Source organism: Chelon labrosus (assembly GCF_963514085.1).
Source record: "Chelon labrosus genome assembly, chromosome: 15".
NCBI lineage: Eukaryota > Metazoa > Chordata > Actinopteri > Mugiliformes > Mugilidae > Chelon > Chelon labrosus.
Genome location: NC_140348.1, coordinates 23,365,319 through 23,389,343, shown reverse-complemented (window position 1 = coordinate 23,389,343; position 24,025 = coordinate 23,365,319). Strand labels below are relative to the sequence as shown.

Genomic DNA, 24,025 nt, shown 5'->3' with positions numbered 1-24,025 from the left:
GACCACCTTTCTAATATTGTGTAGGTCTCCCTTATGCCTCCAAAACAGTTGTGACTCATCAGAGAATGGACATGGACCTTCTGAGGGTGTCCTGTGGTGTCTGACAACGCAATGTTGTTAGTGGGGGACCTTTGAGGGGAGGGGCCTCTGTGCATCATCCCACAGATACTTGATCAGTTTGGGAACTCGTGAATTTGGAGGCCAGGTCAACACCTTGTGCTGTTCTTCATGTTTTTTTGAGTTGTTCCTAAACAGTTTTTGTGTGTGTGTCTGTGTCAGGCTGCATCCTGCTGGGGATGGCTGCTGCCATCAAGGAGTGTCATTGCTATGGGGTGGGGGTGCCTGGTCTGGTCTAGGTGGGTGCTACATGTCCAAGTAACATCCACATGAATGAATGCCAGGTCCAAAAGTCCGAGAGTTTCCCAGAAGAACATTGTCCCAGCAATGACAACATCCGTAGTCAACATCCAGCCCTTACAACGTACACTGTAAATGTGAAATAAGACCCGCAAAGGATTGCTTGAAATCTCTGGGTGATTTATTCACATCTGCCAAAAGATCAAAAAGTAACACACAGACGGTGACAGATGAATCTAATTATGCCTGGGATGAAAACAAAACATAAATGATTATACAATTTTCTCATTTACTGTCTGGCCCGTCACATCTACTCTCTCTGGGTGCACAGACACAAAGAAACAAATCAAATAATGTTTGCGAAACAAGTCACAAACTTTGTTATGAAGACTGCTTTGACATGTCAAGCCCAGACATTTTTCTCGGATGAATAATCAGCATCATAGTCTTTTCCAGTCTGGAAAAGCTATTGATTTAAGCATTTTTACATGCCCACATATCAGAATGGTAATAGTCAGCGATTAATATGGACTATTATTATGTTTCTAAATGGTCCTCTTGTATGAAAATGAGTCAAACATTTGCACAGTGTTCAGAGCATAACTTTGTCAAACAGGTTTTTAATGCCTATCCCCTGATCTCCTCAATAGCTCTCCGGGTTACTGTAAAGTGCTTTAATGTACCGACTGAATTGCTTCCAGGTGAGTGGGCTTGATTCAGTCCTTTTAATGCATTACCGAGCTGCACGCACAGATAATCATTTATAATGGCAGCTCACCGTAGGACCTCTAGCGCATGAGGAAGACGAACAGAATGTCAAGGAACTACATTTAACCTGCACAAGCAAGTTAAATAACTACTTTGAAAATACTTCCCCACTAATTCCTCTAACTACTACATACTGCTTACTAATTGCGTGTGATTTCTATCCCAGTTTATACTGTTTGCGTGCAGTGCAAACAAAAGCAGTGTTTTTATGCTTTAGGTGCGGTTGCTGTTGGGACTCTAATGTTCTTTAAAGACAAAGAATATAAAGTTAACTTTGCACAAACACTGGAAACAAAATGGAGCTAGCAGCGCCCCTAAAGCTAAGCAGACAGATATGAACTTAACTCCGGAAAACAACTAGGCACAAACTCATTATTTTAGGCAAAAATAGGGCAATAATAAAAAAAAAATAAGAAAAAGTAATTTCTAATTTCTTTTTCTTCTTTTTTTATAGTCACGATAGCAATCAAAGTCTCATTTCGGTTTGAAGTATGAAATTGCAAATCGGGCCAGCCGCATGAAGGGATAAAAGAAAGAGAAAGTAAGTGACGGGGGTGTACCGTTACTCTGGAGCACATGCATTTTACATTCACGGAGTCACCTGTGAGTCAGAACGCGTGACAGCTGAATGAGCGTAGCAGCAGGGAGTGAAAACGCCAAACGCTGCTGCATTTCTGTCAGGATCGGTCATGCCATTCATTGCAGTCCGTTTGGTTGTGACAAAGAAAACAGAAAGCGAGCCACGCCGTGTCTCTGCAATGCATTCTCCAACTGATGCAATGCATATGAGGAATCTAATACTCACTAATGCATATATACTGCACAATGCTGTATTCAGTTACCGTATCTACTTTATTCTCTGCTAGTGGTATTGACTTGTCATGCCTTGCCCACAGAAGCGTACCATGTGTTATATAACCATTGCCGCTATCGGATCTACAGGCTGCAGTAAAGGCGCCTTCAGTGCCACTTCCACAGAACTTTGCTTTCAACTTTATATTAAATATTTCCTTAGCCCTGCTCGCCATCCACAGCGGTCGGGTCTCGGTGGTTAAGTCACTCTGGTCTCTGAAGGTTTTCTGTCTGCTTTAATCTTAACAGAGTGAGAGAGAGAGAGAGAGAGAGAGAGGAGTGCCAGGAGAATATACAGGAGACAAGGAGGCTCTCGGAAGGAACCTTATTTATCAGTTTCCACACAAGTCCCAGGCTTAGCGCTGGATTCGTGTTTGGAGGGGGTGGCGAGGGGGGTGTTGTTAATGAGGGGTCCAACGATGTTAACTGTTATGTGTGATTTAGAAACACGTAAAGAAAGACTGTTTCACATTTTAGTGTCTGTGGGAGAGTGTGGGAAAGATAACCGAGGGGCACAGAGAAACCGCTGTTACCTGGGAGACAGATGTCATCTCAGTAAAAAATAAAAATAAAACGTGGAAGTGTAGACTATAAAGATTAAAAACAGGAAACTAGGAAAGAGGGCACAGATCATCAGCTAAAAGAGGAATATCTAGAAGTCTCAGGTACTATCTTGCCACCCTGCTGAGATGCATCCAACTATTTTTAAGGGGAGCAAAATCCACATATTTTGAAACTACTATCATCACTTGCATCTCTTTAAACTCCATGTTTTGTTTTGTTTTTTTGTCCTCTGTGTACTCTCATTCTAGATAAACTCCGTCTGACGTCTTCACTCCTTCAGCAGCCATGGCTCTCTTTGGGGGGACCGTGATCACCATCCTCCTCATTAGCAGGTAAGTCCATGTGCAGGAGAAGAAATACAACCACTGGGATATACGGCCGCAAACGTGTCTTAACGGGCCGGGAGCATAATCAGGCCGTGTCAGATTCTAATTTGTAACAACGGCAAAGCTTTGTATGCCGCAAACTCAGTAGGAGATGGAGAGGTACTCACTTGAATAATTTTCTTGTGAGGCATCAATACTCAATAACAGCTCCCCATGCATCAGACGAGCTGCATTGAAATTCCATTGCCACTTTGAGCGGGACCGACGAGGCAGGCAGCTCCGGCGCCGCGTGCATCAGTCACTGCCTACAATTGGTGTTGCAATCCCTGCAGAGGTCATATGGAGAGAATGATGGGACGTCTTGGTGCACATTTGTGTGCTGAGAAGCCTCTCCTCCTCCTCTTGCAGTTTATTCTCAAAGCGCAGAGTGCACTTCGCACATTTCAGATAAGTCAAGCCCTCTGGGTCTCGCCTGAATCCTTCTAGAAGGCATTCTCTGTGCAGTGCAGCGCTTCTGTACTGTGCTGTGCTGTAGCAGGTTTTACTGCTGCACTAGTGTGTTGCCAAATGTCATGAAGCGGACCTGGAGTGAATTAATGTAGCAGCAGATACCCAGAATCAAGAAAAAAGGTCTTTATGGTCTAGAACCTGTCACCTGTAGCTAGTCATTCATCTGTAAGCGTTCATGCTAGCCAATGCTAGTGCTAATGCAACATTGGTGAACGTGGATCATCTGCATGCTAGCAAGGTAAACATCCTCATGTTAGCATTTAGCACCAAAGCACCACTGTGCCCAACTACAACCTCACTGAGCCTTGCCCGGCTGTAGAGCCATATCGGAGGCTTATATGTTGAAATTATAATGATGGGAATGAGAAGCGCAGGCAGAAGACAGTCGCTGCAGATTAACCCTTCATGCGGAGCTTAGAGGTTGAAACGCAAAAGCATCTCCAGGAGGCACCCATCACCGACTTCCATTTGAAATCTGAGAGGGCTTATCATGCAGCTTTGTCCTGTGATGCTCGGGCTGCTCTTTGGCTGATGTTCCCGTTTGCAGATGAAAAACAAGAGCAACCTTTTTTTTTTTTTCTTCCTTGAAACACAACGTGAAATAATTGGTTGTTTTTGAGAATTCTAGTTAAAATTGATTGGTTTGACTTGAGCCTTTTGGGCTTTAGCGTCAGGCGTTCGCATGTATGTAGGAATTCTTTGTTTCAGATTGCAAGCCGTCTGTATGTAACACTTGAAAGGTGAAGGTTTGGGTAGCTTATGCGGAGAAAAAAAGCTGCATTAGCAGGGCTGCACATTACTGCTACACTTGCACATGTTGCATGTGACGAATCAAACCTCAGCTTCTTTGTTTCTTAATCTGTTTTCATTTAGTGCTGATTGCTATGTAGCAAACATCTCAGTGTATAATTGATGTGACCTCCGTGACACAGTGTGTGAAGACCCTGGGAAGTTGATTTACCAGGATCTGCAGCCCATCAGCGAACCCTCTTGGTACTCAGTTCCGAAGCTTTGATAGCTTTAGTGTGATTAGGGAGGACCGCCTGCCCTCTGCCAGCTGAATACAAATGCATTAGTGTCATTTTCACCGGCGTTCACAGACACATTATTGACCCAACAGCTTCATGAAGACGCCCTATAACCTTGACAGTGCTGCAGCTGCATTAGCCTCGGCTAAGAGCAAACAAGTACCTTGTTACAGGTCACAAGCTGCAGCAGCGCAAGCTCATGAAGGGTCACGAAAGTCACACATCTATCGGGGCAGAAACGGCTCGCGGGGACATGAATGGCCTGTTTGAACTCTGCGGAAAGATCAATGTTTTATTTCATTCTGAGGAAACAGCACACCGCCAATACAGCTCCACCGTCGGAGACGTGTTTGTGAATGCCTGACTGTCAATCCAAGCTCAGATGTCTTCCTCCCCTCATGTTCCTGTGCCTCTTACTGAAAGCTCTGGCAGCGCTGAAAGCATTGTTTTTCTCCCCACGTAAAAAAAGAACAAAGGACGGAGCTGAAGAGGAGAGGCTGAGGATCACAGCTGAACTTGTTATTAAGAGAAAGAGAGAGAGAGAAAAAAAAGAGGCCGTGTCAACTGAGGCAGTCATCCGTGGCTTTGGCTGGCAAACAAAGTAGGCTTATTTACGGATTGTTGGGTGAGCTCAGCAGTGGTGGGGACCACACATTCATTCCTTCATTCATTCATTCATCTTCTGTTACCGCTTGTCCTGTGAAGGGTCGCGGGGGCGGGCTGGAGCCTGTCCCAGCTGTCATCACCCAGGACACCCAGGACAGGTCGTCAGTCTATCTTTTATGTGCTGATAAGCCTGTTATGGTCTTAACTAGGCGATCACATTGAGGTTGCTGTATTTTAGTCAAAGTGGTGATGCAATAAACCGGACAATGAATGAGGTTTCTGAAATGTCTAATTAACCTTTTGCTGAGTTACCGTTGGTCATTGTTTTCAGGAAGAGGTATATAGAGACATTCAGGGTTCTCATTCCATCTGTTTTTCTTGATTTTAATGGCTTTATTACAGCACTGTGCTACGCTGCACTGTTGGCATAATGGCCAAACCCTGTTGGAATGGCCATTATGAGGCATGTTTCAACAGCTATAGAGGAAAAAAAAAATACTCTGCACATAATTGGATAGTCTTTCAACCAATCAGAGCCATTTTGTTCAGCACTCGGATGACATGTATGTCTACATTGCAGCCTCCAAATAATATGGCTGGCCCAGCAGATCTTTCTTCAAGTCCCAAGCATCAGTTCCCAAAGGAGTAGTTCTAGACCAACTTTCCACCACAACAAAATCAATGGAGCAAGAAGGTGGTCTGACTTCAGGGCTACACTTGTAGTATATGAAACAACTTTATTGGAGTGACATGTTTCGTCTACTGGCCTTCTACAACCTCTGAGTTCACCACATGAGGTACACTGGCCCACAAAACATTTCCCCCCATACAAAATCATTGGAAAAGGAGTGGCCCCTTCAGACTGATCTAAGAAATACATTACAACGGTCTACGAGGCTGCTCGTATCCAGCTGTTTACCAGAACAGACTAGCAGTGTATAATTCAGGATAGGCTAGCAGCTAGGCTAGCTTACTCTGCAGCTCCGTAGTTGCAGTGTAGTCGGTCGCACCAACAGCACATCCAAAAACACTGAGTCTTTGTCTTTGGATGCAGTTAAAATGGAATTATTGACAAAAAGACAGAGAAGCACTCATTAATGAGAGTTAGCTGAAACGTGTCAGTCTAATAAAGCGCTCATTAATGAGAGCTCGACTCTTGACTCAACATGTGTTGGCAGCTGCACTTGCTAATTCGTCAGAATGTGAAACAGGTCACTTGTGTTACTTCACTGTGTAGCTTATTAGTTTAGCTTATACATATTCAGTATTAGCTAACGTGCCATAATAACAGTCACATAGATTCTCATCAGCCACGGCCCATACTTCACATCCTATGCGGTGTTTTTAACTGACCTGAATTAAAGAAAGAGCCTTGATACAGGAGCGTGGTGCAGCTTTGACACAGCAACAGGTCAAATGAGCATTGGACCTCTGCGCGTATGATGCTAAAAGTAAAAAAACGGAATGCGTATATAAAAAGGTATTGTAAAAGGTCTACGTAGGACAGAAGACTGCAGATTTACATGCACTAAGTTCACAATATATAAGGGACATTTCCAGATCTGAGTGATTCTCTGAGCCAGCCAACACAGCCCCGCTGGGCCTCTCAGCTACAGAGTTGTTCGTATTATCTAATAGCACATTTTTTTCACATGAGTTGAGATGTGTTTGGCAAACACAGCATTATCTGAGTAACTCAGTTCTCTGTGAAAACCTTCCCAAAGTCACTAAAGACCAGGACAGAACTAGAAACCAGCTCAACGCAATGAGAAAACGCTATGTGCTTTTTCAAGAAACAGGTTTCTTATGTAACCTCCAGTCCTGCTAGCTACTACTGGCCTTTGGAAGTTTGTTACAGTTGCGGATAGGTGGTGAGCATGTAATACACATAGCATCTGCATATGAACAAATCCAAACATGCATGCCATCATTAGCTAGGTCAGCCGTGATTGAACAATTACAATTCCGGGGGAGGCTTTAGTTTAAGCTTACGTTTAATCCGTAATAAAAGCCAAGTCATTTCTTTGTCGGGACCGCCTGTATTCACGACTCTGCATCGAGAAGTAACCGCGTTCCTCTCTGCAAGCCCTTTTTAACAACCCACATTTACAAATGCAAGCTACAGCATCAAAGCAGCCGAGCTTGATTTCTTATTTAATCTCTTGCAATAGAGGCTTATTAATATGAAGCAGCGCCATAATACCGCATATAGGCACCGACAGTTTCCCTGCACCGGTTTATAGAAATCACGGATACAATTTTACCGAAGCCTATTACAGAAAGATTAAAGGCTTATGCTACGCTTTCCTTGCTTTTACTGCAGAGACATGACTTAGTCCTCTATAGAAATCTATTCTACGTCAGCTTTTTTTTTTGCTGATTGTCACTGCAGAGAATAGTTTACCCCTATCCTTTGATAATTACATGGTTGGATTGTCTCAAACATGACACCACGTATAGGAACACCTGAGGAATATTTGACTTGAGAGAACTTACTGTTCCGCCATGTACTTTTTTTTTTTTTTTAAGTTAATGTGGACATTGTAGACAGACTGATTAAAATGCCCTTGAGTTGTTGAAAATCCAACTGTATAGGTGTGTTCACACGCGAGTACCTGGGGGATCATATCAGATCTGACACTGGACTCGCTTTAGCACGCTGATCCGTGAGAGTGATCCTCAGTTTTACTGCTCCTGACAAGTTAATGCTTGAGGCAGCTCACTGATGTCAGCAGCTACCAAAATACAGCACCGCTGATGTTTCGGAGTTGATGCGAAGTGACTTACAACCAAATTTGTTACAGCGATTGCGGCTGCAGCCATAGGAACGCTCAAAATATCCTCAGCATTACTTATGTATGTTACTATATTCGCTGATCCTCCCGCTTTGAGATGGCGGATTAGTTAGAAATAGGCCAGCAGTCACAAAAAATATGTTTAAAACTAAAGGGTTGCATTTATTTATTTATTTATTTTTTTTTTTTTCAGTTTTTGATTGCTACAAAACTAGAATGGTCAGATTTTACCCATGGCTTTGAATTAAGCTCCACTGATGTGAGTTTCGCTGGTCATCTTATATGTGTGGGAGGCAGATCAATGAAGAATGTCTTCGGTATATATTTTTTAAAAAAACATCAGTTTCCTTAGAGTTAAATAATGAGGCAATTCAGATTCTTTTAAATATCACAAAATCGACTTTTCTCTATACGACAGCAGCTGTTGGTAATTACCATGCCTTGCCTGTTTGAAATCCATCATTTATCATGTGGTGCTGAGAAGCTAACCAGTTCTTCATGTTCATTAGGTTTACTTGCAGGTCTCCTGTTTGGAGCAGTGTCTTCTTTCTGTTGGGTTCCTCTGACGTTTTCATTTTCTCAGTGCTTTGTCATGGACGCATTGTCACTTATTGTTTATTTTCCGTCCGCAAGGAATTTTCTCACTTTGGGACAGATTATAATATATTGTTAAACCCACTGACCTATGGGGCAGATCCTACTTATTGGCCTCTTTATTTCTGTCACAGCAATTTGTCATCAACACATAGCAGACACCGGGGAGCAATGCGATGATCTGTGAAACAGCACCGCTATGGTTTGACAAAGTAATCGTATTTTATCAGTTGCTTTCTGCCACAGAAACCTTCTCGGATGAACAAGAAGCTGCTAATGAACGGGGGCTGAATTTAGTTCGTCTGGGTTTAAACATTTTCTTCCAAGCTGAGCCTTCTTTCAAGGATTAACGTTACATTAGGATTTGATTGCTCTCCCCCCGGTGCAGATGGAAACTGCGACAGATGTTGAAGTTTAGGATTTGGAAGCAGATCATTTGAAGTCTAGCTTTCTAACCATTGACCTGATTGGGCTTTTGTGATTTTATGGTGCTTTCCTTTGTCCATGCCAGCATCCCTAGGAATTATGTTTTTGGACATCGTAGTTTCTGTCCAACGCTGATGCAGGACAAACTGTGACTATTATGTATTTTATATGTCTTTTAGGTTCCTTATTAAATTGTGCAGTAACTTTTACTGAATGTAAAAACGAGGGGTTGCGCGACATTTTTTAAAGTCAGCTGTACGTGATGAAAGTTACACCGACTAGTGGCTGATGACGTCATCAATAAAACCCAGTAGAAAGTAATGCTCTGCAGCAATGAAATCTATATTCTTGACCTGAATACATATGCTGAGAACAGACAGCTCATGTGCTACACACTGTGTACTGCAGATATGCATAGCCTGTATAAAAACAGGCAGCACCTCAGCACCATCAGCAGCATTTTATAGTACTCCACAGCGTGTTTTAAGATGGGATAGTGTAACCGGGTAAAAAAACCAAACTGAAGTATTTCTCTGAAGCCTTTTCCATGTCCCGCAGCTAAAGGTCTAATAACTTCAACAATAAAATTCACTATCAAATTGTTGATTTGCAGCCTCCTTCTCTCTGTTACCACGCGACACACAAGTTTTTGATTCTACCTGTTTCACTTGAGGGGAGTTCCAATCAAAAAAAGAGTTACCAGAATAAAGAGCAGACTTTAGTTTTACTTTGTTAATGTATTGACGAAATCAGTTGTATTCAAGGGCCCGAAACCACGAGCGATACACGGGATGCACTGATTGGTATCGTTCCAAAATGCCAAAGTGTTTGAAGAAACAATTAGACCGATATGAAATAACCTTCAATATAATCTTCTTACAAATGATTCTTTTTGTGCAAAATAACCTTTTCAGAAGCTCTTTCAAATGGCATACCCCCTACTCAACAACAATCTTTCAGCACTTAAATAACTCAAGAGAAAATATATTTTTCTGAAGCAGAAACTAAAATGCAAAATGTAAAATATGAATAAATTCTAAATAGGGTTGTCAAAGTCAGACCACAAGCAACCAAAACAACATTTAGCCCGAGCAAAATTGACACAACAGATACACATCGACCACTGCCGCCGATAAATGTCGTCATATTTGCAGAGAGGCCGATGGCGGTCAGCGAGTTACTTTCGATAAATCGGAGCGTCGCTAGAGAACATGGATGGTAGAGCTGCCGATGATGTGTCATCAGCGCAAGGCTGTGCTGTGACAGCTGAGGACAGTTTGACATGGAGTTACCTGGTAATAAACATCTCTCAAGGAGACATGACAGTCGTGCCTACAATAGGCTTTGTTAGGTTGTCAGCCACAAGAGAGGATGATACTTGACAGCGTCTTACAGCCACCTGCTTAAGAATTTCCTCTCACTCCAAACTGTGGAAATTTCTGCGCTAGAAATTCCAAATTCCATCCAAATTCGCTAGATCTCAAACTGATCAAGTATCTGTGTGATGATCCACAGAGGCCTTGTCCCCTCAACCCATAGGACCCTAAAGGCCCCCACTAACAACATTCTGTCACAATTGTTTTGGAGGCACAAAGGAGTGAGACACAATATTAGGAATAATGTTATGCCTGATCGGTCTATATATTTAATTGAAAAATTAGGGAATAAGAGTTTCCCTAGTATAAATTAGTGCATGCCACAAACTAAAATCTGCCAGTGAAGTATGAACCTGCTTAAAGCAAGCAGCATTATTCAAATATCCTATGTCCTTGAACCCCAATTTAGATAAGGAACCTCACCAGACGGGTTTTTAATATGAAAAACTTCAAGAACGACAACTCAAGAGGGATCTCTCTTCCAGGACGGACAGATTTACATCACAGATGTACGAACAATATAGCCTGGAACTTCAAGGTGTCTCAATACCCCTGTGTTGCATGACCTCCTCTCCGCCAGCAAGACCTGGAAAGCTGACAGTCTAGACAAACACGTGAGGCAAACTAGTGCCAAGGAGAGACGAGCAAACGCCCACACAGAGGGAGAGAAACAAATGCAACATGAAAGCCTGGATATGATGCATTTTGTAATTACCCTTTAATGGTCCTTAAGTGCATGCCATTACAGTTTCTATGGGGATTTTGATTGACATCCAATAATGTGTTTAAATAGAAGCATGTTGGAACTCACAGGACATGCACATCATCTCTGCTTTGTTTCTGCTTCGTCACTTCACCCGTTGCTTCCTCTATGAATTCTCAGGATAAAACAAATACTGCTCACGGTAATTAAGCAGCGAAACATGCAACTGTTAGTCGACACTTTGCTACACTTACTTGTTTGTGGCTGTAGGGAAATAGATCAAAATCAAATTAACTTTATTGTCACTCAGAACGTACGCAGAATGAAATTGCGTTTCTCCAAGCTCAGTGTGCAAACAAATAGATATACAGACAAGCTAAGCTATATGAATACTGCTCACCGTTTTCAGTGGTTGGGTTTTGCAGTTTAGTGGAAAGTGATGGAAAACTTGAATTATCACACAAAACGGAAGTCAGTGGTGAAAAGTGACAGAATCTTTCCAGTCTCATGAATATCCTCTTTTATCTCTGACATACTGTATAACTCCTAAAGGTCAGTGCTACATCTTTTAAAACGCAATAAATCCAAAAGCTAAGGAGTCTCCCAGCCTTCAAGGTACCTCTCCAGCGTCTAGAGCGATCGGTTTGATTGTTGTGATAAGTGATTTATAAGTGACAATTTCCAGTTGGACTATACATCGATCAGTCACAACACTAAAACCACCGACGGGAGAAGCAAACAACATCGACCATCTTGTGACAATTCAGTGTTCTGCTGGGAAACTTTTGGACCTGACATTCATTTCTGTGGATGTTACTTAGACATGTAGCACCCACCTAGACCAGACCAGGCACCCCCACCCCACAGTAATGACACTCCTTGATGGCAGCATGGTCATAAATCTTAACAGCCGGTGCTCCTTCTTCTAAAGCGCAATAAATCAAAAAGCTAAAGAGCCTTCAAGCCTTCAAGGTACCTCGCCAGTTTTCTGGAGCGATCCGTTTAATTTTTGTGATAAGTGATTTAATTTCCAATTAAAATATTTATAAAAGGGCTAAGCTGTACTGTACGTACTGTATCTGCTGTATCTGTGCATAAGCTCCTCCTAAGCTCTAAGGTTCCTTTCACATCACGGGACTACAAAGCTGGCACCACAGATAAAGTTCTTATTACCAGGAAAATGCTTTGTAGTGTGATTTTAATTAATTAATTCTAAGCAGAGATCTTATTTTGGCCTCCCTTCGAGCTCCTAAACTCTCAGAGGTTGCGTAGAAGAAGATTTAATAAAGAAGCACATTGTCGCCGTAAGAGGGTTGTTACTGCGGCTGATAGCGTATCGTAGAGATACCGGGACTCTAAACTCACGATCACAGAGGTTTACTTGGTATCTCCCTCGCCAACAGAGCCAAGGTTAAAAGCCTCTCGGCATCTGACCTTCTTTGGCCGTCTAACAACAGCTTTGCAGGCTTTACTTGATGATCCCGAGATAACATTCAAAAGCAGCGGCGTAATTGAATCATTACCTGAGGCTGGAGAACAGGCGAGCTTGGAAGCTTCAAAAGATTTTTCAGATTTCTTAAAAGCAGCATCGAAACAATCAAGTTACATGAACTATTCAGCTGGTTATTAAATATGGCTCCCTGCGAAAAAAAATAAAATCTCAAACAGCAAAACAGATCCGCTACTCATTACGCTGCTTTTAGCTCGACTTCGTGTTTTTAGTTTTAAGCATGATGTCTTGTTAAAGCTGGCCTCCTGTGGTTTAGAAACAAAATGTACCGACCAATTTCGCCTCACTACAAGTGAATTATGCAAGTCCATATTTTTTTTTATTTGTTCAGTTATTTTCGCTTTAAAGTGGCTATAATTTGTATTCTAAACTGCAGTTTGCCTTTGCTACAGAGCTTCATAGGGGGTTTTAACTAAATGCTTAGCTGTCCAGAACGCAGTTGTATCGGTTCAGTCTCACGGCACATACAGAGTTGTTTTGCCTTGCAAAGCGTGTAGCAGCTTCCACCAACACAAATATCTAAAACTCTCACTGTGCACTAACTGCCCTGCACCAAACAGCTTGGGTATACTACTCGTCCTACTGTCAAAGTTTCTTTTTGAGAATATAAATGTTTTTATATATGTATTTAATGCATCATAAATCTACATCAACCTTCATATTAAATCCATCAAAAGTAATACAACGTTACACAGATCAGCCATAACATTAAAACCAATGACAGGAGAAGTAAATAACACTGACCATCTTGTGACAATTCAGCATTCTGCTGGGTCACTTAGATATGTAGCACTCACCTAGACCAGACCAGGCACCCCCACCCCATAGCAATGACACCCAGCAGGACGCAGCCTGACACAGGCACACACACAAAAACACTTTAGGAACAAGTCAAAAAAACATGAAGAACAGCGCAAGGTGTTGACCTGGCCTCCAAATTCGCTAGATCCCAAACTCATCAAGTATCTGTGGGATGATCCACAGAGGCCCCTCCCCTCAAAGGCCCCCCACTAACAACATTCTGTTGCCAGACACCACAGGACACCCTCAGAAGGCCCATGTCCATTCTCTGAAGAGTCACAACTGTTTTGGAGGCACAAGGGAGACCTAGACAATATTAGGAAGGTGGTCATAATGTTATGCAAGATCAGTGTAAATTACACGACATACATCTGATTTTCAGCATGATGAAACATGTTGATTTAGAAGACCTTTGGGCTGTTATTGTACATTCCCTGCAGATATGCAGACTAACTCAAATCTGATGAATGTGACAAAACTGTTACGACCTCATTTTCAGCTCTTATGGTCTCTGTCAGCAGCTCGACTTATGAAAGACAGCCTTTTTATTCAGAGCTTAATGTGGTGAAGTGGTTGTTTTTTAATCTAGACAACAGTAAGGATATTTGATCTTGCGTGTGCATTTTGGTCTTGAAATGTTTCCATCTCGTTTTAGCCGTGTAACACTCTGAAGTGGTTTTGTGCCATTCTATCCAAGACTGGGACAAGATTGGACAGAATTTCCTTATGTTGTGCTGCCAAATTCTGGCAGATCACTTCCTATTAGCTGCGAGAGCTTTTCTTTAATTCATTAATATCCAAACACATACTCCTACGCTAAATGTGTATTCAGAATTTCTGTATCCTTACTTTTCTTGTAGCTCATTCAATGCAAACTGTACAGTAACATTCTTTACTGTAGCTCTAAATTAAGTCTAAATTTGCATGACTCTCCCCTCCCTTGTGCTGTGCACAGATGCCTGTGGAAGAGAGGCATCCGTTAACATGACGATTAGTCTGTTTCATCTGGCGTTGAAAAGAAAACACAGCTAATTATCTGCTGATTGGATTTTTATGGATGGTTAAATACTGTTCACAACTAATCTTTTTCTCTCCTCGATAATGGCTTAAATCTGTAATGGACAAGAAAAAATTCCAGCAGTAATTATAGATTACCCACAGATGCATAAAATGTATTTTTAATGATTTCCAACTCGTGAATTGCAGGATGTTACCTTGGGCTTTTGTCAACAACACTCTTCAGTCCATTTCTTTAGATTTACAGATTCTGCCCGTGGTTCAGTTTGAGTCGTTGTCATGACCTTCAGTTTTGAAAGCACCTTCAATGACCAAACACAGACGAAATTGAGTTACTCAACTGAGATATCTCAAATGGATTTAGTTGTCTTTTAAATCCAAAATCAATGCGTGGTGAGGAATTGCAGTACAGGATTACGGTAGCTGGGAATGATGAAATGTGTGTATTATCAATCATTTTATCTAACTCTCGGCAGGAAAGCCGATAATATGAGTTTCCAAAATGTCAAACCATTCCCTTGGACAGATAAAGGAGTTATTGTGTAAAAAATGAGGGCTTAAAAACGTGTGAAGCTAAAGTGAGACGCCAACAGTAGTTTGGCAACATCTACAGTATGATCTTTCATGCAAAACACTTTAAACACAAGGAAGAGAAAGTCTTAGTTGTTAGAGAAGCAGACTTGGGACCATAGGAATAACTGGTTTGAATCCCCCTGCATCCATGGCTGAAGAGTCCTTGAGCAAAGCATCTAACCCCTGAAACAAGTGGTTGTCCATTGCTCCAAGTGTGCTTCTTCTTGTGTGCACGAATGGATGGGTTAAAGAAGAAGTGTCCCCACTGCTGGATCAAACAAAGGATGCATTTTCTTTTCTTGCACTTAATTTCAGTCAACCTTTAATTACAAACCAGAATCATCTTCATGCCAAAGCCGTAGTGAGCAAATCACACCTGCAGTTGCCACATCGAAAAGGGAGGACCCAAATGCAAGACACAGTTGTGGAAGGCAGGATGAACAGCTCAAAGCCAATTTCAAAGAAGATTTACAAAAAATAAAGAACAGAAGGCACTGCAATGATAAGAAGGATAAGTCCAAAACGTATGTCCAAGAAAGCAAGGTAATCCAAGTAGGATGAATCCCAAAGGGAAGCGAAACCAAAGGTACAGAGAATCTCGTGTTTATAGGTAGGAACAGCAGGACAACATGCACGTAACTAAACAGACGACTTGACAAGGGGAAAGACAGGGCTATAAATACACAAGGGCAGGTGCAAAAAACAGGTGGACCATGAGAGGTGATGCACAAAGACAAGGCAGGCGGACAGGCGAAAACAATAACGAGGGTGGCAAAAAAACGGTGAGGGATCGTAAAAGAAAAACTAACTGGACAGGATGCAGGGACCAGGACCTTTTCAAAAATATGAAAAACCATTCAAAATAATGCATCGAAAACCGATACAGACACCATGACATCTGCATGTAGGTCGCTTCCTACCAAAGAGAAAGGAAACGTTGTCAAGTGAAAATGGACTGGTCACATCGGTCCCTTGCACGTTTTATTTGTGCACATCGAGCAAGTCATGGAAACTGGGTGGCTGTGCTTGGTTGAAGGCGCCAGTGGTTAGCGCTTTAGTGTGAATGTTTGTCTCTGTTAGATGGACTGGCGACCTGTCCAGGGTGAACCCAGCCTCTTGCCCAACACCAGCTGGGATAGTCCCCGGGCCGCAGCGACCCTCACCAGGATAAGCAATTATAGATGATGGATGGAAGAGTAGATTTGCTTGGTTGGTTGGTTCGAGGTCCACTGTGTTGTCCTCATTTGTAATCTGACAAAACACATCACATCCAGGGAATACTTCCTCAAGTCACCTGTAATATTGTCCTGTTGCTTCTCCTTAGACATTTTTTGAAGTTGCTGAGACCTTTCCCATGATGAACCCAAAGTCAGAACCTGGATAATATTCTTGACAAGTCATGAATCCCTTTTCAAGTTGCACCTTCCCTAATTTGTACTGGCAAAACCAGACAAAATTCAGTCTTACTTCAGTCATGCCCTGTTTTTCAGTTTCACCCTTGAGCTGCACGGTTCCTGGAAGTCAGAGTTTCTTCATGTCAGATAAACCTTTTTCCTAAGAGGCATTCAGATTTGCGTCCGTCAGTGGAAATCGCATTATCTCGCAGCAGTGGGCATTATTTTCTTAAGCGCTAATGAAAGGAGTAAGGGACCTCTCGTCTGCATGAATACCAGCAGCTTGCAAGAGTTGAGCCCACTCATAAAGACTGTGCATGCACACAATTACTCCCAGAAAGATAAATAAAGGGATGAGCGAAAACTGGATCTATGAACATCAGACTGAAAGCAGACCATCGGCGCTCCTCGCAGCCCGCTGGATTTTGTTTTCTCACAGCAGGCACACAAAATCTGCGTTTAATCGCTCAGAAGAATAGCGTTTTCGACGAAATTCACTCACTCGTCAAATCTTGCATCGTTTAATCTTTAGACAGCCATATGCGTCTGTGTTTTCTCTTTTGTCAAGATGCAGTCGCTTCACTCTAACACACACACACACACACACACACACACACACACAGAAACATACTTCAGTTAACACACGAACAGGCTGAAAAGCTCACATGAATAATGCAGTTAATTTACTGTATGATTCAGGATAATGGAGGATTTTTGATTGCCCCCGTGTTGTAATTGATTCGGTGCAGTGTGGATATGAGAGGACATGGCAAGCTGATAGAGAAAGTGAGCAACACTTCAACTTAATTGGCCGGGGGCGATGGATAGAGTACTTCATTGACAAATGTCACTCTTCAATAATCAGGCCTGCGCGTATGGCTAATGGAATCTGTCAGAATATTGGAGTGGGATGACTAAAGCGCTACACATGTGTATCTGTGACTATTAAGACACATGAGTTTAAAATTAAAGTGGAAATATATATGAAGCCTTGGGATTTTTTCAGCTCCGCTAGTTATTTATAACCAACTTGCCAAGATGATGTTACAGTAGGTTTCTTCTTTTCCAGGCTTAGCCCCTTAACGCCTAGTGTCGTGAATTCGCGACGCACTGTTTCCGCTCAGACTGCAGCCGAAATAACGCATGTAATACTCCAATGTCGGTTTGTGCACATTCAAAAAATTCCTAGGAAGCTTTTGCAAGCACTAGTTTCTCGTAGGACCGGTCGGCGTGGTAAGCAAAAACACAAATAATTCATTTCTTTATATAATTGAAAAATCAAGTCAGGCGTTAAGGGGTTAAACACGATTTATGCCTCTGCCGGACATAGACGCCGTAACTTACGTATGTAACCTACGCACGATGCTAGCCATTTATACTTGTGCGCTCAACAGTCTGGCTTGCTCTGCAAAAACGCCACCCAAGCGCTAGTCAGCACTGTGTCTTTTTTGCCAGTCAGGTTAATTTTTGGTTCTACTTTCAACAAGTCATACTAATGTTTGAAGCTCCGAACCTCCTCGGTTAACCTTTCCTCGATGTGTTCCATCTTTATTGAACCAAAACAATCAATTCAAAAATTGCTGAGATGGAGAAGCAGGTAAGGAACAATCACAGCTCTTGCAGTCTGCGTCGCCATGACGCGTAGTTACATTTCTGGGGAGGTGCACGTCAGGCTATAGTGCTCTTCCTAGGAGTGATTTGTCATGTGCAAAAGAGCCGTGCAAAAGAGGTAGTGAATCAGAAGAACTGATTCCCATCGAGTGAGAGCCGGCTCCCCACTGTTTTTTTGCCTTTTGTTTGTTAATCTCTGCTCGGGTGAGGACGGGGATGGAACTTTGTTTTGATGGGCACGCCATGTGGCCAATAACATGTGAGAACTCAGAGAGGATCATACCATAATGTGAAATCAGAGAGAGGGGGATAGACGCTGTGGCTTACGAGCGCACATAGTTATGAGTGACACCCGTAAAGGAAGCAGCATTTGTCTGAAATTTAAAGACATTGGGAATGGCAGAGCAGAGTGTCTTCACTGTAAAATGAAAATATATTAAGTGCAGGTTCCACCACAAACCTGCACAAGGACATTTGTACCGTTTGTTTACTGAGTTTGGTTCTGTTTTTGCTCGTGTGGATTTGATTGCAGTGTTTTGTTCATTTGAAACATTGAATGCAATATGTATTTGTGGCTAAAATATTAGGCTATAAAGGATACTAAATAAAGAGCTGTTTGGAAGCTGTGGCAAAAGAGCCAGCTCTCAGAAAAGAGTTGAACTTCCCATCACTACTACCTAGGGTCTACCTAGGGGCTGGGCTGCTGCCATAGATATGTCATCAAATAGACACAGAAGCAAAATCATGCATTAGCCAGAACCATAAAAGTTTATAGTTAAAATCTTCACTTAAATATAGTCACATGTTTAATATGTCCCACTTTTTTCTGGCATCAGTAGGCTTATAAAGACAGTAGCGTCAACTGGCACAATGGAGTCCTTCTGTTCTCCTATGTGGAGGAGCTTAGGGAGCTGCCTGGGATAGCATGAAAGGAAGAAACAGCTGCTTTTATCCACACACGCCTGCAACATGAACTCAGGAGGACTTTTTTAATATTATATTTTTTTTCCCCTCGTGCCGTCTGGTTGCTCGCCTCTGCATCTCAGAGGCTGGAGTGGCTGAGGGGTCTGAGGAAGCCTCCGGAGTCCCTGACGAGCGAGAGAGTAATCTCCGTATATGAGAGCAGCAGCGACTTTTCCTCAAATCCCATTTCACAGCGGCAAAAAAAAATCAGTATTCACCGCAAAGGAAGAAAAGAAGACGTTTAATGCAACCTGACAGGCGAGGCATCCAGTGTTGAAGCTAACGTTCCTGGCACACCTTGAGGATTGAGCTAATGCCGTATGTTTTACCTGCCCCCCCCCCCCTCCCCCCCAAGGAGCCTGTCACGAGAAAATGGGCGCCTTCTCCTGCTTACCAACGAAGTCACGATGTGCAGTGCACTTGTAACCGTAAAGTGGTGTGATTTGCACCCTGCATGGAGAGAAAATGAACCAATTTACACGGTTTCTCATTCGATCTGATGCTAGGAATTAGGCCGCAAATGTCATTATCCGTCATTTGAATATGAATAAGCACCATTCTCTAAGCTTGAAGGTCAACGGAGGACCTGCCCTATTTCATATGGTCCGTTAAATATCTAATTTTCATACATCCAATGATGATATAATCCATGCAATTTGAAGCAGGCCCTTGAGGAGGAATTCTATCAGTTAGCATATTATGCAAGTGTGATTAAATCTGTTATATTATTACACCGATTAATAGAATAAAGAAAGGGAGCATGTGGTAATTAGAAATGCAGTCTAATACCGTCAAAACAAAAACAGTGAGTGGGATGGTTGGGCACCCCACCTTCTCTCAGCTGATTTCCACACACTCTTGCATATAAAATTAAATTGATCCCTGTGTGACTACAGAACACACATGTTGTTCTCCTTTGCAGTGGCCTCGGGGGTTGCTGCAGAAGAGAGGATGCCAGCTGAGGGAGTCTGGGAAACGAGGAATGACATGAATCAATGAAATAAGAGCGAGGAGCTGGTTGGAGTGGAGCGAACTGCTGAGTGGGGTGGGAGCGGGCGGGGGCTTAGGAAGGAGCAGGAGAGCGGGGGTCCGCAGAGAGTGTTACTCAGCTCTCTGCAGGGGTTGTGTTCAGCTGAATTAATCTGTTGTGAAATGTGCAAGCGCTATGTGGACTGCTGCCTTGTGTGCTCTGGAGACTGGGTAAAAGAGGAAGCGGGTGGGTGGGTATGAGATCTGTGTTTGTGGTGGTGGTTGGGCGGGAGGGGGGTTGTGTCATTAAATAGGATCTGAAAAGGCGACTTCACCCACAGGGTTTGAGTCCATCATTCAAAGCCACCCTGTCACCCCTTTATTACTCTGTTTGAACCCATTCCCCCACCCACGCATCCACATGGAAAGACAAGACACTCAAGCTTCGCCTGTGGACCAAAGAGGCCACGGTGGTGGAGGTCGCTCATGGCTGTACGGCTATAGCTAGCTAGAGCTACAGTACTCAGTTTTACCATCCCCACTTGCCAAGGAACAAACCAACCAACCGGCAGCAGAATAAATCAGAGACCAGGGGATATCTTCTTAGATATTATTTTAATGAACAAGTCTTGCATGGTCCGTTCCATGTGTTGCTGGATGAATAAAAAGAGGGTCATTAGCTTGAGGTTCTTCTGGATATTCACTACTGCAGAAAAAGAGGTGTAAAACAAATGTTAAAAAATATTTTCTTGGTCCTTCATGATCCTACAAACTGCGGTCAACACGGGGTTGTTGTCTTTCTTGTCCTCGATTGTTCAACTTTGCCCACGTAGCCCTGCATTCATTCATTCATTAAAAAAGAATCCATGTCTACAGCGGTCACGGCTAAAAAGACATGTTAAGACAGGTCAACATTTTGACAGCACTTTGTTGTTTATGTCAGCATTGCTCGAGGTGATATGGTCGTCATGGATGTTTTGGCGAATTCTTCGTCAAGGAGCAGTGAAGCAGGTCCAACTTTCCACCAACAAAGACCAAGCATTAATTGATGCAATGGTAAAGGTAAAGTGCTTTATTTGTCATTATACAACGAAATTACGTAGTCGGATGGAGGGTTAGTCCTGAGCCGCTGCAACTGAGCACGCCACCACTGAACCCACCCACGGAGTGCCTGGAGGAAACCCATGCAAACATGGGGAGAACATGAACATGCAAACTCTACACAGAAAGGCCCTGATCCCCGCCCCGGGGATTCCAACCGAGGACCTTCTTGCCATCACCAGCGCTAACTGCTGTGCCACCGTGCCACAATGAAGTTTATTGGTATGGGGACCAGAGGGTTATATATAGAGGAAGAACGTGAAGGGTTCCAAGGATGGATGAAAGGGAAGGGACGATAGTGGAGATGGGTGATGAGCTTCAAGGGAGGAACTAAGGGAGTGAGACTCAGTTTGGGTGAAACTTGCTGGCTCCTCATTCCCCGGTTCCTGCAATGAAAGAGGGATAAGGTTTATAAGTAAATGTTTGAAATGGAATAACATGAAGCATGGTCTTGTTCTTGAACCCAAGTCTTAAAGAAAGGAAGCATGCTGAAAGATGAGGAGGAAAGTTAAGAAAGAACAAATCTGAGAGGAGAAGTGTTGAAGAAATAGCAAAACCAAAGGGCTCATTACTAAGAAAGTTATAAGATTTTAATCATGATTCATTTCCTTTTCTGCCAACTCCCGAAGGCTAAGACACAATCATTTGCGAGTGGCCAGTTAGCACATTACAAGGTGTTGTTTAGATTCACGGTGATTCACAGAGTCGACGCCGATAATGTTGTCGTTAGAAGTCTCACGACAAATGAATCCTTTGGAGATCAAATGGTAGCATGCTACACCACACATCGATATCCAGCTGCTGGGCGAGTAAAGTGACAACCTGCTAAATGCTTTTAGAGGCTTTTGCAGGATTCTCGTGCGCGCCTGCATGGGCGTCCATAAGTGTGTTTGTGTTGCACTGCACTTTCTGAAAAAGCATTTGCACAAGGCAATCTAGCTCACTTTATGAGAGCAAATGTGCTTTCTCTGAACTAGCTCAAAGCCAAAAACAACACATTCATATTAAAATAACAAATTCATTGCCATTGCATGCAGGTCTGTGCATGCATCCATTCTTTTTAGATATTGATTCTTCTGTTGAAGGTCGTGAGGGGGCTGGAGTCTATCCCAGCGTGCAGTGGGTCAGGGGCAGGGCACGCTCTGTGCAGGTTGACAGTTCATCAGTCAAAGACATTCACACCTACAGGGATTTAGGTATAACCTGCACATGTTTAGTTTGTGGGAAGAAGCTTTGTGCTAAATGCCAGATTGCCAATGGGTGTTCATGACCATAATTGTTCTTAAAAGCGGTGTACAGTACATATAAAACTAAAAATAAAATTAGTTATTTAAGAATTTGAAATTGTGCAGTTGAGCAAAGCAGAAGCTTGCAACTTCCAATGCCAGTTGCCTGCCTCTGCTCAGTCCCGGGCATCCAGTGTGTCATCCCGTTATTCTTGACAGCCTGGTGGGCCGATGTCTTGGGTCGGTCTGTCAGCATGCATTCTGGGAAAATGCGCAATCTGCACACCGTGCTTTCATCTCCGTAGAGAGATGGGACCTACACTACATAAATATGAGTGATGTTTGTCTGTGTGTGTGCGTACGTGAGCATGCATGTATGAGCGTGAGTGTGTAGCAGGGTGACTCCACCGCTGTGAGAGGCTTGCGCTGCGGCAGACAGCCCTTCAAGTCTTCATGATCGAGCTGCCTCGCACATAAAGCAACAAAGATTAGTTGTTGATATTAACGGCTTTCGTGACTCTTGGAGCATCCTGAAGATCTGCTTTTCTCTCTTCTTTTTTATTTCTTTTCATTGTCAGGGCTCAGTGGATAGTGACTTTCTGGCAGGTTGGAGAGCTGAGATCTCATCCTCGCCTGCAGGTGAAGGTTTAGACAGCCAAAAGTTAGAGTCTGGGGATTTATAGAGATGGATGGAGTGCGAGGAGATGCGAGCTCTTAGCACACATTGCTAGTGCCGGTGACAAGTGCTATGTTACTGGAAATCGATTCCACAAATATACGGTATTTGTCTTTTTCTGATATAATTAGAAATATTTAATTTCTTCATTTGCTGCTGTCTGCATTTGCACTGCAAAAACACACACACACAATCTTAGTAAAACAGATGCAAAACCATTTGTGAAGGTAAGAGGGGTCACGCAGGCCGACCCAGATTGATAATGCAGCATGCCAGCGGTGCAGTACTCCCACTACCATCACTAACATGTCTTCCCCGTCCAAGGCTGCTGCCTGCTAAAACAACAGGCTGCAAGCCATGTGAGTGAGACTTTATGCAGCGTAGCAACAGTGTGCTGGGAGCAAGTTACCGCGCTATCTAAGCTGATTTGACACAGTCAGGTGAAACGAGGTCTCGGGGAAGATTTCTTTTTCTGTGCTTTTCCTCTTGTCTGGTTCGGATATGTGATTCTCAGGCCATGGGGAGGATTCAGAAGTAGAACGGCCCGTTCGCACGTCGGAAGAAATTAAAAGGACCGGTGGATTTCTCGTAGATAAACGTGGATGCCCTCGTATCTTTCTTTCGTTCTGTTTTTCTGTAGTCAGTCATGAGTTGTGATTTTAGGACATGTTACGACCCTCATTTCAAACCAAGTCAGCTCATACAGCATGCTGACTTGTGAGAAGTGATAGCCTTATTCATTAACCCTCCTAATGGTGGAACTATAAGGATGATAGCATTTCCACAAACCTTGGATACAACAAATGTTGGCTACTGATATTAATGATGATTTATTTGGCCAAACATAGCATTACTTAGTAAAAAATATAACATTACTCACACAGTGGTCATTTGGCCTTTATGTCCTGCTGGGCTCAGTTGTCTTTCTCATTTGATTTGGGGTTTACAGCAAACCTCTGTCCAAGTAAAAACCCCCTCGGCACGCGCACACACACACAGGCTACCTCAGGCCTGGTGTCAGAGACAACAAAAACAGCCCATGCTGAATTTCATGACAGCAGAATTCTTCCATTTCTGTCGGCATCAGAGAGCAGTTTGAGCAAAAGCTCTATACCTGCCGCCGTCTGCTCTCGGCAGAGTTTTCTGGACGGTTCCCCACCAGCTGTATTCCTCTCTTGCAACGCTGATGCAGCTGCAGCCTCAAGCTGTCTTCACTAACAATACACCGTCATAACAGCTTCTGCCCACATATTAAAAGATGCCATTTTCAGTGCTGTAA

At 43.0% G+C, this 24,025-nt stretch overlaps 1 protein-coding gene across 1 annotated transcript in view; it reads left to right on the top strand.

Annotated features, from left to right (window-relative positions):
- Positions 1 to 2,826: 2,826 nt before the first annotated feature.
- The window catches only part of LOC311500140 (gamma-aminobutyric acid receptor subunit pi), a gene marked incomplete at its 5' end in the record, with an annotated part of 37,706 nt that continues 16,507 nt past the window's right edge, over positions 2,827 to 24,025 (top strand). The window contains one exon of the mRNA XM_084561357.1: positions 2,827 to 2,873. Within this exon, the coding sequence (XP_084417483.1) occupies positions 2,827 to 2,873 (47 nt within the window). The remainder of the gene's footprint in view (positions 2,874 to 24,025) is intronic.